A 13,704-nucleotide genomic window follows, 5' to 3' on the forward strand; every position below is an offset into this window, starting at 1 on the left:
AAATCCGACAACTAGAGGCTGGCTGTCGAATTTGGCTGCATCAGTTTGGGTATTTTTTCTACCTATGTTCGGCAACAGTGAATGCAAGTTTCCGATTCAGTCCACATGTCTTGACCTTCATACCGTGCAGCTAATGCAGGCAGCATAGGTACTCCAATCAAGTTGGCCGCTGTCCTATCCCTCAGTTGACCACATCTTTTCTGAGGTTTCTATTTCCCTGAAAATTTAATTTCCACCCTATCTAATTAGTTGTCTCGACGCCAAAATTGGCACGCCTCCCCATTTCCTCCGAGACTCGACTTTTCCCGGATATCTCTCTCTAGGAGTATGCAACTTAACATTGTAGATTTTCCCGAGACGCCAGATCGTTCTCTTATATGACGTGCATTTATAACATCAGAGCAGAATTCGATTTGTCAATGAGTCGCAAGAATGGATATTCTGATACCAAGAAAAGTTAAATGCGGATCTTATCGTCACGAGTGACTTTAAAAATAAAGAGGATTTTTTTTAACTAATGGTTACTTTGAAGAGAAATTAGGGTTTTTTTCTCAAAATTTACAGGAAAAATAAGAGTAGATTATTTCAATCTTTGAAAGTTGATAGTTGTTGAAATCTTCATTTTTGGAACTACCAAAGTTTTTTCCTTTTTTTTTTCTTTTAAAGAATGAATGAGTAAAAAAACGTGACTTTGCCATCCGATGGGTTGATGATTGAAATTCTGTCCTTATCGATGGAATGGATAGGATAAGACTGAGCTGAAAGGGAATCAAACGACCAATCGATTCTTAGATACGAAAAAATAATAATAATTTAATAAAAATATTTAATATTAGGTATATAATAATAATTATTATTTTTATTTATATGACCAACTGCTAATTTAGTAGTATATGCATTTTAAAATTTTAACAACTCTTTTTAAAATTTATTAACTCTCAAATTTTAGCAATTTTTACAGGCTCTAGGTTTGAAAGACTTGGCCACGGCCCATCTTTCAATCAGTTTTTATTCAAAAACATAATTTCTGTGAGAAAAATCTTCCTTAAAAAATGAATTTATCAAGTAATCAATCACATAACTTTGGTCAGGCTTATTGTTAGTCTCATCACGTTCACGTATTTTGCATGTGCTTTCAAATGAAGGAGCCAACCAGAGTGGGCATTCAGAGTGATGTACTAACAGAGTTCAGCACTTAAATATACTTAAACAGATGAATATAAAAAATACATTTAATGCCTCTTTTTCCCTCTAAACGACGTTGCATGCGCCGCCAGCGTTGGAACTGTGCGGTTTAAAAGGGTGTGAGACAAAATAAAAGACTTTTAAAACAATGTCAGAGCCCATAAATGATACAGTTTCCCCATTAAGGCAGATCACAATGAATTGCGATTACATGATGAAATTATTGCTACTGCGCCAGAGTGTATGTTGCCTATTTACTGGTGGAAGGGCCACTTTTTATTGAAGTTTATTGCAATAAAATTGAAATACATTGTATTTTATCATTCCATTGCATATTGGCTGACACATGGAACTCATCATTGTTTAAAATCGGTTTTTATTCACGGGATGATGTGAAAAGATCGCAATTTCATGGTAAAAAAAACGCAACTTTATTGAATTAAATCGAAATCTGATTTTAATATTTCCTTTGCACCATGCTACTTGAGTTCGTGGTTTAGGTGAAAATTCATCCTTTTAAATGGATTTGTTTCAGGTGAAATCAGGGACCTTGGCTTCACAATATCTTCAACCCGGAGATAGAGTTTTGCAAATAAACGAAAGGGACAGTGCTCTCTTGGCGGAACATGAGGCTACCCAACTCATACTTCAACCATCAAAATGTTTAGAGCTCCTTATATTAAAATCCTCTACACCCGCTAGCGGAGAGGACAGCAGAAACAGTCAACTTCAAAAAATCAGTAAACCCCCAAAATACCAAAGCCCTCGATCCAGTCACGTATTTGAGGATATCAGTGAGGAGGTCTGTACATCCGAAAAAGCATTCCGTAGCGAAAACCAACACGTTCAATCGAATTACGTCCAACAAGAGAATTATGAGCAGCAAAGTGGGAGGCAAACTCAGAGGGAGTCTTACTCCCGAGACGGACAGTGTAACAAAGTCAATAATCGTCAAAATTTAGAATCAAAGACGAGTTCACACATTATAGAAAATGAGAGGACGAGCCATGCGGCGGAAAGTAACAGTAGCTACTACACCTCTGAAAGTCAATTGTCCAAAACCCAAAATTCTCAAGTAATTCCAAATATTCCACCGAGGAGGTACACGTCCGAGAGGAAAGCAAACGATGAGAGAGGAAGTAATGGCGCCACCCAAACTTATTCAACCGTGGAGAAATCAGAGCAGCAAGCTCACCACCACCAAACTTACTCAGCAAGTTCGGACATAAACTCAGAAAACCGAGTGTCACGAAATAACACCGACTCACAACGCGCGCAGGAATCCACAGCCCCTTGGCGCAACTCAAACAGACTTCCGGACCAAGCTCCCGCCCAAGAAAACCATCAGACCAACAATCGCTCAAAACCAGAAAATACCATCGTTGAAAATGCCACACAGTATCAAAATTCCAAGTCCCAAAATTTCCAAGCCGTGGAGCTCGAAAGTGGCAGAACTGTAGCGAGCTCGAGTTTCCGAAAGTCGACGGCGAGCTACGAAAAATGCTCGAAGGTCCAGAGCGCAGAGACAAGGGTAGCCAAGAGCCAAGTTATCGCTCCAGCAGCGCAGGGCTCGAGGACGGAGCAATTGGGGACTCCGATCTCGAGAATGGAGCAATCGGGGGCTCCGATCTCGAGGACAGAGCAATCGAGGACAGAGCAATCGAGGACGGAGCAATCGAGAACGGAGCAATCGAGAACGGAGCAATCGAGAACGGAGCAATCGAGAACGGAGCAATCGAGAACGGAGCAATCGAGATCGGAGCAATTGGGGACTCCGATCTCGCGGACGGAGCAATCAGGGGCTCCGATCTCGAGGACGGAGCAATCGGGGACTCCTATCTCGGTAGCGGACCTGCGGAGCTTCCTGCCGCGCTCGACGTACCCGAAGCTGAAGCAGCCGAAAGACTTCCAGCCGAAGCTGAGTAACTACTACGAGAACTTCAAACTCCGCTCGGGCGAGCGGATCCAGCGGAGCATCTCGGAGCCCTCGGGGTCGCAAGCCCCGAGCCTGTCGTCGACCCCCGACGCCGGGGCCATGCACCCGGAGCCCATTCCGCCCCGACACGAGTCCCGCACCCGACTCACCGACCCCTACTCCCAGTTCTTCAACGACAAACGCCGCACCTTCCACGAGGGCGAAACCTTCGCTCCGCTGAGCAAGTCCTTCTTCCGCTCGTCCAACCCCCAGCTGAACGAAGAGAGCAAAAGCAACGACCGGAGCTGGCGAGCGTCGAGCTATTGCGAAGGCACCGACGACGGAGGAAAGATACTCGACACTCGGAACTGCCAGACGCTGAAGCGGGACTCTAGAACTCAAGCTCAAACTAAATCAGCGAGGTACGTTCGTTGTAACTCGAGCATTCCTTTCTTCCACGAGGACGTGGCGTCGGGCGATACCAAAGAGTCTGGGAAATCCACCAACAACACGTTCTACTCGACGACCACGACGAGTCACAAACCGAGAGTGTTCCCGTTCCCTGTTGAGTCGAGCGCAGGAAATACCAAAGAGTATAGTAGAGAAGTTGTGGAAACCTCGGAGGAATACCAGGTGGGTGAGGCCTCGAGAGAAGACTGTTTCTCTCCTTACGATAATCTCTCCGATGGCCACGGGGAGGGTTTTGGTGGAATGAAGAAATCCACCGATGTGGAGGAGGTGTTTCAGCCCGTCAGAGGTGGCAAGATATTCAACCGAGCCACGCAGAGGTGGGAGTTCTCTGCCACTCCGGTCACCTCCGACCCTAATTCGTCCTCTGAGCTGAATCAAAGCGAAGATCATATCGATAGTAATGAAACATCGGTAACAGGATATTCGTATGGAGATGCGATCCCTCAGAGTAAAAGCGAGCAAGAATATAGAACCGAAAAATCCGTTAGCGGATCCTCAATGGAGTATCGAGATATCACGAAAGAAAATGTTTCCTCAAAGAACATTAAATCGAACGTCACGAAGTTCTCTGATGAAAAAAGAAGTGACGGAGCCGCTATCATTTTGAATAACCGCAGAATCAATCTGAGTGAGAGCAAAACGGATGATAGTAAATTGCATTCAAATTTGCAAAGTTATTTATTTGAGGAAAGTCAGAAAAACCAGCATGCCGGCCATCAAAGTACAAACTCTGCAGAGGAGACAAATCTAGAATCAACGAATTTTGATGTTTACATCAATCGTTTTGATACTTCGGTTAGTTCGGAGGGTTATTCAAAATATCAATCGCAAGTCGGTTCTCAGACTGGAACTCCGAAACAATTTAATCAAGAAAACTCAAATGCTCGACGGGTTGACCCTCAATATTCACCGATGAAAGTCGGAAATCAATCTCAATCAATATCGAACGATAGTCAGGATGATGTCTGCTTCAATGAAATCAAATACAACTTGAGTAAAATTTGCAACGACGGGGCAAGGTACACCACTGCTGCAGAGAAAACGCAATCAGTGAAAAATGTCAACTTTGAGAAATCGCAGCTGAAGAGCGAAGCAAATATTTCTCAACAAAATTACAAAAATTTAGAACAAGTAAGGACAGAGAAACAATTCGTGTCCGATGAGAGAGACTTTTACGCTCAATCCCAAAGTAGAAAGTCAAATTTCACAACGGAACAATTATATAGGGAAAATAGCTCGATTGAACAAAGCTCTATCGCTGAAAGATCGGTTTATAAAGAGAATCAGTTCTATGAGAACTTTATGACTGCAGATCAGCACGACATAACAAGGCATTTCCAGCATGTTTTTTCCAACCCACCTCAAACGGTGGAAGAATCTAAAAGATCACGCAGCCCTGAAAAAACCAAACGAGTCGCTCCGAGCCAAACAATTCGCACTAGCCCCGAAAAGCCGAACCGATTCAGTCCCGAAAGATCAGCTCAATTGAAGCCTGCGACCCGAACACTGACAAACATTCAAGATACGGCGTTCAAAAGTCCTGAAAAAGAACAATCATATCAAACTGAGGATGTATTGCCCCCACCCGTAATCCCAAACCTTCCCAAGGAGACCAAATTCAATAGCCTTGAAAAACCACCACCACATCAACCTGAAAAAGTGCCCCCTTTTCCAACCACGGATCTCGAGGATGCAAAGTTCAACATCGTTGAAACGACGCCATATCAACCTGAAAGAGCGCTGCCCCCCATTCCAGCGACAAGCCATCGGCCTCCCATCAAACCAACTGTCAACGAGTAAGTTTCAATTTCAATATTTTACTTTTAATACTTTGAATACTTCTACAAAAAAAAAAAAAAAAAAAAAAAAAAAAACCTGAGGAGCGGACTAGCAAGGGAAGCTAGGAGGGGACCGCCTCCCAAAACTCTACCGCGGTGTTCCGAAAGGGTAATGTTCCTCCATAGATTATTACTTATTTCTCCTTATGTGTATGATTTTATAGTTCTCTTTAATATTTTAAGACCCCAAAGTTCTTAAATAGTATCAAGGAAATCTGAAAGGGCGCGTAAAGCCTCGAATTCAGAATGTACAGAGAGACCTACGGAGTTCCTGGGGTCTTAAAAATGATGAGGGTTCCATCGAAGACTATAAAGTAAAATTTGCAGAAGTGTCACAAATAGGTAATATTGGGAAGTATCATGATTGAACCGCTACTGCTATTAATAAACTGAGGAAGCGTGGCCGAAATGCTGGAGCAACTATTACTGCTCCTGAGCAGGTCAAGTTGCCTATCGAGATATTGAAGGCGAACTGCTCGGGACGAGTGAGAAACAATATGAGTGGAGATTAACACACGGGTGCCACTGGTGATGCGAAGGTATTATGCTACGGGTGATGCAGGGCTCACCATGCAGGGCTTTGAAATTTGGGTCCCTGAGGACTCACAATGGAAAAATTTAAAGGTATTAACGGTGTCCCAAAGGCCTCAAAAGTGACAAAATCCTCCGAGGGATCCATTTTCATAAAATGAAATTGAAACCGAAATTTTTAAAATTCGCAGAAGAGATACGTGGTTTCGCACTTTGGCCATCGATGTATAATTCGGAATCCAGTAATTACTGGCATTCTTTATCCCTTACAAGGTTAATGCATTTAACTAGAGTAAATATCAGCTATTTAAAAGGAGATGGATTCGAGGGAAGCAGAAATTGAAGAATACATCACTGTGCAATTTACAGCATCTAGACTCCTATTTCAGTATTGAAAAAAGGGAATCATTTACTTGATTACATTTCAGAGTGAAATATTCGAGCGCATTAGGTGTATCAATTTTCTTCAGCGAGTCAAATGAAATTTATTGCTCTCATCTGAATCAGTTTTCGACCTGTCAAGTGAAAACAAGTATCAAAGTCAAGCTACAATGGCGATTCTCTATCAAGCACAGCCCTTGAAACACGACTATAGCCCTGACATTTACAAGTATTTTCATTATTCTGGTGAAAAAATTGATAGGATTTTTAATCTCGTCAGAAATAATTAAAGTACGGAAAAGGATTCAAAGAGGTATCGTGAGAAAAAATAAGAAGAAAAAAATAGGAGTAATAAACGTAAAAATAATCAAAAACACACAAGATATTAGACAGAAATACATGGGAAAAACATTTTTAGTCTTCAAAGTTGGCAGAAGGCGAACCTATTTCTAATTTTGTCTCAGCTCTCTGCCCACATTCGTTTTGCTTCTGTTTTACGGATTCTGCCTCTTTTCTTCTTCTTTCCCTCCCTTTCATCGGTGCTTCGGCCGATTCTTTCTCAAGTTGTTTCCGACAGAGGCGAGTTGCCTCTTCCTAAAATTTAATATGCACCAATTCTCCACGCTTATATTATTAAGTAGTTGAATTTTACAGTTTTATCCGAGTTTATAGTTTTTTAAATCATTTTTAGTTTGCATACCTACTCCTCGCGCCAAACAGTTATGTTTTGTTTGAATTTTGACTCCAATATTTTCTCCGAAGTGCATCGCCGTCCAGTCAAAAGGCTCTAATTTATGGAGTTTTTATAGGTTCGCGGAGTTTAACGGCTTCCTAGCTTCAATTGTTTTGCGCCAAAATAGCTGTCGCGACACCGTCAATATCTGCTCGCGGTTCTCTGTTTCTATTTTCTAAACGCTCCGTTTCTTTCTTTTTCCTCTCTTTTCCAGAAGCAAATCAAGAATGGACCCGGCACCCTGGAGGTAAGAAATGTTTACACCCTTCCTCTTATTTTTCATTTATCTTGGTTTTCGTGTGCACAAGACAGCGATTCGCGTAAATGAAGACATTCATCTCGAAAAATGGTTTCGTATGAAGAATGTAGTAAAATATGGAGTTAATTTCAATTTCCGATGGATTTGTTTTTTTTTTCCTATTTCTTTTTTCCATATTATCTTGGTTTTGTCCCATAGATGCTGAAAGGAATAAGAGCTATATCCAATTTGCTCTCTGATTGAATGAATAACAATCGGCGCCGGCTCTTTGATTGAATGGTAATACCTAAAGTGCGAAATATCAGGTCCATCCAGAGTCGGTGGATTAGTTGGGTGTGATAGATCGAATCGTCAATTATCATCATGGCAAGGACTTGACATCTATTTTTTGGTGAAATGTTCTTTAAAAACTGCACTAATATTCGTGAAATTTTTAAACATGGGCGTGAACATTTAAGAAGATATCTTGATTTTTTATAATCAATCGTTGAATGAGCGGCTGTCGAAATCAAAACTCTTTACAGAAATGATTCCATGGACTTCCGCTGAAGTAAGCGACTTAAGCTCGATGAAATGAGCCAATAACTGAAGAGGAAGGAATTATGGATATTTGTTGTAAAACAGTTGAATTTCTCATAACGGTTTTTTAGTCTTTCTGTTTGTTGAATAAATATTTTGTATCATATCAGTTGGACTGCATTTTGCGATAAGGAACTACAATTTCTGACTCGCACATAAAAACACCTATCTGCATAAGGAATATGATGGTGTATATGCTGTTTTTAAAATGAACCAGAAATCGCAAAATTTGGTCCGGTTATACTTATCTATAGATTGCTGCACCCTCAACTTTGACGTGCTAATTGCCTAAAAGCGACCGTGAGAACAGTTTATATATGAAATTTGCCGGTTAGTTTTCCGATTCTTGTTCTTTGCTTTGACATGAGCGCTTAGCAAATTACTTAAAATTTCATCACTAATCGTATCATCCCCTATCAAATCACCATTTAGAACCATCAAGTCATTAAGAAAATTGACGAATAAATGCAAAGCTTCACATCTCAAAAAAAAAAATTCCTTTGAGTTCTTCTGAATCGTTCGTCGGGCAATTCTCTATATTCCACGCAGGATTTATTCATGATTCTTGATCAAATTACCTTATCTGCGAACAAAAAAAAATAAAACTGAAAAAATGATCAGGTCGAAAGTGATATGTCACTGCAAACTAGACGTGCTAAATGGCTGAATTTTCAAACGCCGCTGTGTTTGCTCATCTGCTCATTATAAATTATAAAACTTCCATTGGGCTTTTTCAAAGACAGTTGATTCTAACGTAAACCAATCAATTTTCAATTGATTTTAAAGTTTTTCAGATTCGTACCCTCTTTCGTTTTAAAGTTTGAGGAACATAGCAGTGAATCTTTATTCGTGTCTTTTCTAAGGGTTCATTCAAGCTGCTCTATCTATCACTCGCCCCTCCCCTTTTTTATTTCATTCCATCCTTACTTGAAACGATCCAAGTTGTGATCTAATATTTGTATAACTATTTATTCATTCACTATTCCCACCAGGCTACTGTTAAACTATTTTCTCGTCATCTTCTTATTACCAAACCACTGGAAAAATTCTGGCTGTAAATCGTCTTTTTAAGTTTCACATATGGTCATGCCGCAGTTCCCCCTCCCTCTTTTATTAGTGTTCGGATGTTCGTTACCGTCGAGGAACTCCAGAAATTAAATCAAACATTTCCCTAACCACGCGGCAACTTCGAAAACTGAACGTGGGTAGCCTCCCCGTGGATAAAATTTCGTATATGCTCGGAAATTTATGAGTCGTGACATAAGCCGTTATTTTTGGGAGTTTGCTTGAAGCTACTGAAGTTAGGGCGCAACATCCATTATGAGTGTATGGCCGTGCATCGGATTAAACTGTTTTTCCGGAAATTCTGCTGTCAAAACTTTTCCCTTAAAACCAAGCAGGTTCTCATAGTATTCTGGCAAAACACCCATGGATTTATGTAAACTCGCAATTCGTTGGATTTTTCTTGTGTTCTGTCGGTAGAAAGGTTCACATCTTTCGATTTTTCTTCATGTCGGCACATCTCCTTTTCGGAAAATTTTTCCTCACCCGACACCCACTCTCTAAGTAAGAACTTCAAAACAGATTCCAAGAACAAGAAGATGTACTTTAAAAGAATTGGATATACGACTGTGGATCGAATAAATAGAGGCTCATTTTGTTGACTATCTTAATATTTTAAAAAGATTTATGTGCTTTGCGATATCTTAAAAGGTTTTACTTCCTCAATTTAACAAAGCATAATTCAAAAAATGTTGAGCTACAGAGAGTATTTGAGCGACTAACAGTTTTTAGGGGTCGTTACCCGCGCACCGCAGTTCACGGAATCTTGATACAACTATTTCGACTCCTTTGAGTCCACTTTTGCCTATCTCACGAATTGCAGGCAAACTATCAGCTTCATTATCTCTGTGCTAGAGACGGCATTTCAATAGGATCACCATTTTTAATGATTGAAATATCAGGCGAAGGGGTAGACAAAGTTCTTATGTTCAGTGTCATGTTATGTTCTTAAGTTCAGTTTGATGTTCTTATCAACTTTTTATAGTCCAAAATCCTGATCTTGAACTTTCTGGTTTAATTTATGCAACTCTGCCACTTGATACACAAGAAAAGGCCTTTAAATGGATAAAAATGAACTGGGCAAGAGACAGAGACTCAACACTCGATGATAATTTCTCCACTTTTTTCTTCCAAGAAAAAAATGACGCATGCTCATTGAGTGTTCGTCAACACATCCGTGGGATTTCGGTATTTTGATCCTCTCCTCTCTCCGGCTCCGCCGCACAGTGGATCGAGTCAATTAGAAGAGGTCTGACATGACATTCTTGACTAAAACTGCAACTTTTGATGTTTATTTCGTCACTTTTTAAATTTTAAGAGGTGCTCTTGAAGAAAATTTTACGAGGAAACCAATGAAACCACTTTGAGAACCTCAAAGTTTTGTCTAATCGAAGTTATAAGCGATTAAAGATTCCACATTCTGTCCGACCTCTCCTATTGGCTCGATCCACTGTCCGCCGAGGCTCCCTCTTTCTTGGTCAAGCACGGTATTTACCAACGATTACAGCATCATGGATGAATGATTTAACGTTGCGCCGTTGCGAATGGCTCCAGGCTCCTTTTCTTAGTCAACCATATTGGGAACCGCACCAAAAAAAAGAGAGAAAAAAAAAAAAAAAAAGGTTCGAGATACAGCGATACAAGTATGGTAATCACCAACAGATAGTATGGTAGTATGGTAGCGAATAATGTTACTCTGAGTAAATTCACCAAACGTAAGGCAAATCTAAGGAATCCTCCTCCACAAATCTGGGGATTTGGGATTTATTTCTTCCTAGCTTGGATGCTTCAATCTCGGATCAATTGAGCTACTTCTTATCTCCTTGCGAAGTCCAAATTTCCATGGCCAAAGTGGGAAACCACGTATCTCTGTTTGCAACACTGCAGACTCCTTGAGGGAAAATAATTTTGAATATTTTTTTCTAAAATTTTCAGATAATTTCGTACGCAATTCAATCTAATACATCTGAAAATTTCAAAGAAAAATGTGCATGAATGTCGTCAAAGATACATGTTTTGTCAAGGAAAATTTGGCAACTCTCGAATGTTCATACGGCGTTCTTCCTTAGCAGGGCAGTGCATAGGCTGGGTGGAAAAATGCTCTGCATCTGGATGAAGAGGCATTGATCCAGGTGCAAAGTCTGAGTGCCATTAATGCAAGGAGCGGAGGGCTCTGCGGGGGCGGGGGAGAGGTGAAAAAGGAGAGGTGAAGAAGTGGAGGAAAAGGAGGAAGGAGACGATGACTGAGGTCATACCTCCATGTGTCTGACCGGTTGTCTCGGCGCTGGATGCGGGCGCGACGACGCGCGATGTAGGAGAGCAACACCGCCGCCGCCAACAATCATCAGTGCTCAACCGGTCCTTGTGCATGCTCTTACGTTCTCCGAGTGTTTTTTTTCGCGCCGTGAGCCCGTGTTTTTCGCGTCGATACATTTTATAACCTCTGCGCGCCTCGCGTTTGTTTACCGCGCCCAACCAAAATAGCCTCCGCTGTTTTCGCATTTCGGATCGGGTGTGCTGCGCGCCTCGAAAAGGAGTGAGCGCCGTCTAGGAATTCCAGTTTAAGGTTAATAGTGAAAATATTTTTTCATTTTCAGCCAGAATCTATGATCGGTGAGGATGTGACCGCATTCCGATAGTCCCCTTTTCGTTAAATTTATTCATGGATTTTTTTGGGAAAGTATTGATCTAGTGCTTTAAAAAGTATATGCTATAGTGTTTTATCGGTGATAACCGAAAGTAGGAGAAGCGTCAGGAATTGCAACTGATTTCCGGATTGAGAGAGTTTGGATGCCCCTTCCATGGAGAGGAGATATTCTGGCTTGACCGGAAGTGGCTATAGCTAATCTCGATGGCATGGGGCATTTTTCAGATTACTTCGTTCAATATAGCCAGATCAGTTCCAACTCCAACATCCTCACCCGATATGGCATATATCACGTAAACTTATGATGTCGTTTAATAGTTTATTTATATGATAGACATTTGTATGTATGTGCGAGGCAGAAAGCGCGCATGATGTCGCACAACTGCATCGGCGTTGAGTTGGTCAGTGAAGGCGGGGGATTCTCTTCCCCATTCATTTCTTCGAACGTTCCTTCAAGATGAAACCGCATGAGAATTGGGAGGATGTTTGCTTCCAGTAGACTTGCATTCAGCAAAGAGAGTGGAACAAAAAGGGAGTGCACAAAAAGTGGAGATTTAAGCTAAATATGATGAAAAAACCAAGAAAGATGGCGAAATTCTCGCGCAGTACGTTGCCAAAAGTGTTATAGTGTACCCAAAGTTTTGAGTTTCCAGTACTTTTTCTTCACCAGTACCTTTGGTAAAGAAATTTTTGACCGACAGTATCGTAAATGGACCATAGATAAACATTTTTTTTTAAAAAAATTCCTCCTCTGTAACGTATTTCACCGATTATGTTCGCATACAAGAATATTTGGACGTATTTATGCTAAAAGGAAGTATGTGCATAGAGTTTGCGTACAACATAGTTCTTTTTAGCATAAATACGTCCATTTGAACCTCTGAAATTCGAATTTAATATGGAATTTTGAATTTTTCAAAAATTTTTGAGGTAACTCCTGAAATTTTACGCATTATTTCAGTATAAGGCCCGGGTTAACCCCCTCCGTCCCATTATGACCTTTACCGGGGCTGCTAAACCAGCACAAGTGATAATGTACCCTTGCAGCGTTCGTGACTGCACACATTTTCATTGAATATTAGTGGCCCATTAAAGCAAATTTCAAGGCTAGCACGGTGTGCAAATTATTCAGATGAATGAGTCATTATTCATTTGTTCTTTACATGCTACTCTCTTTCATCGTGATTTCATATAAACGGACGTGGTTTACAATTAACCCAAAATCCCTCGGAAGGTGAAATTGTTACAATATTTCTCAAATTTCCTATGTCATTTCTTATCATACTCTATGGTATAAAATCTAAAGAGTAACGCATAATGCATAACGTTTGAGGCTCGAAGCGCCCCGGGGGATATCACCGCGAAGCAGTCAGGGGGCGGACCCCTAGTCTTACAAAAGTACTAAACCATTGTTACAGAAAAGAAGTGCGCATGCTCTGAAAGCGGGAAGTATTTTCAGTTTTTTTAAAAGCGTTTTTCCTGATTTTCTTCCCTTAGGATGTGACCACCTCATGTATCCGCGATTGCCTACTAAAGAAAGAAAAACCAAATTTGCAAATACTCGATGTTCCATTGTCGAATCTAGGTATCTGTTCCACATTCAGCTTCTCATTATTTGGTCCTTTCGGGATATACACGTTACCCGAAGAAAATGAAAACGGTCCTAAGAAAGATGCATTCTGGTCAAGTTACTTAAAATTTTCATAGTGTTTTTCATAGTGAGTACAAAAAATACGTCACTATTGAACCTTGCACATGAAGTCTCTTCATCGGTCAAATACCTAAAATAATCGCGTCATTGCATTCTGCGGAAAGTGATGATATCACACGAGTGCCTCCTAATACATTCTTACCAAGTTACCAGTGTGATAGTTTGAGAGTGAGACACAAGAATCATGAGTGCCGCACATATTTAAATCAATAGGAACTATATCCATTCTGACATGAGTTCTGAGATCCGTAAGCGTACAAGCATGACAGGGCTCATGTCACGAATTATTTTTTTTTCCTTTTGATTCGAATGCGTCTATATTCTAGACCGCATGGCACTGCCCAAGTGCCCACGCACTCAAGCTATCATCACTGTTGCCCAATTTTCCGAAT

General features: G+C 40.8%; 1 protein-coding gene across 6 annotated transcripts in view; it reads left to right on the top strand.

Annotated features, from left to right (window-relative positions):
- LOC109034133 (uncharacterized) overlaps positions 1-13,704 on the top strand; it is a 70,035-nt gene that overhangs the window by 10,433 nt on the left and 45,898 nt on the right. For all 6 annotated transcript variants that reach the window (XM_019047107.2, XM_019047108.2, XM_019047106.2 and 3 more), the window contains exons 2-3: positions 1,721-5,367; positions 7,269-7,301. In XM_019047107.2, coding sequence (XP_018902652.2) covers positions 1,721-5,367; positions 7,269-7,301 — 3,680 coding nt within the window. The remainder of the gene's footprint in view (positions 1-1,720; positions 5,368-7,268; positions 7,302-13,704) is intronic.

Source organism: Bemisia tabaci, chromosome 3, assembly GCF_918797505.1.
Source record: "Bemisia tabaci chromosome 3, PGI_BMITA_v3".
Lineage (NCBI taxonomy): Eukaryota > Metazoa > Arthropoda > Insecta > Hemiptera > Aleyrodidae > Bemisia > Bemisia tabaci.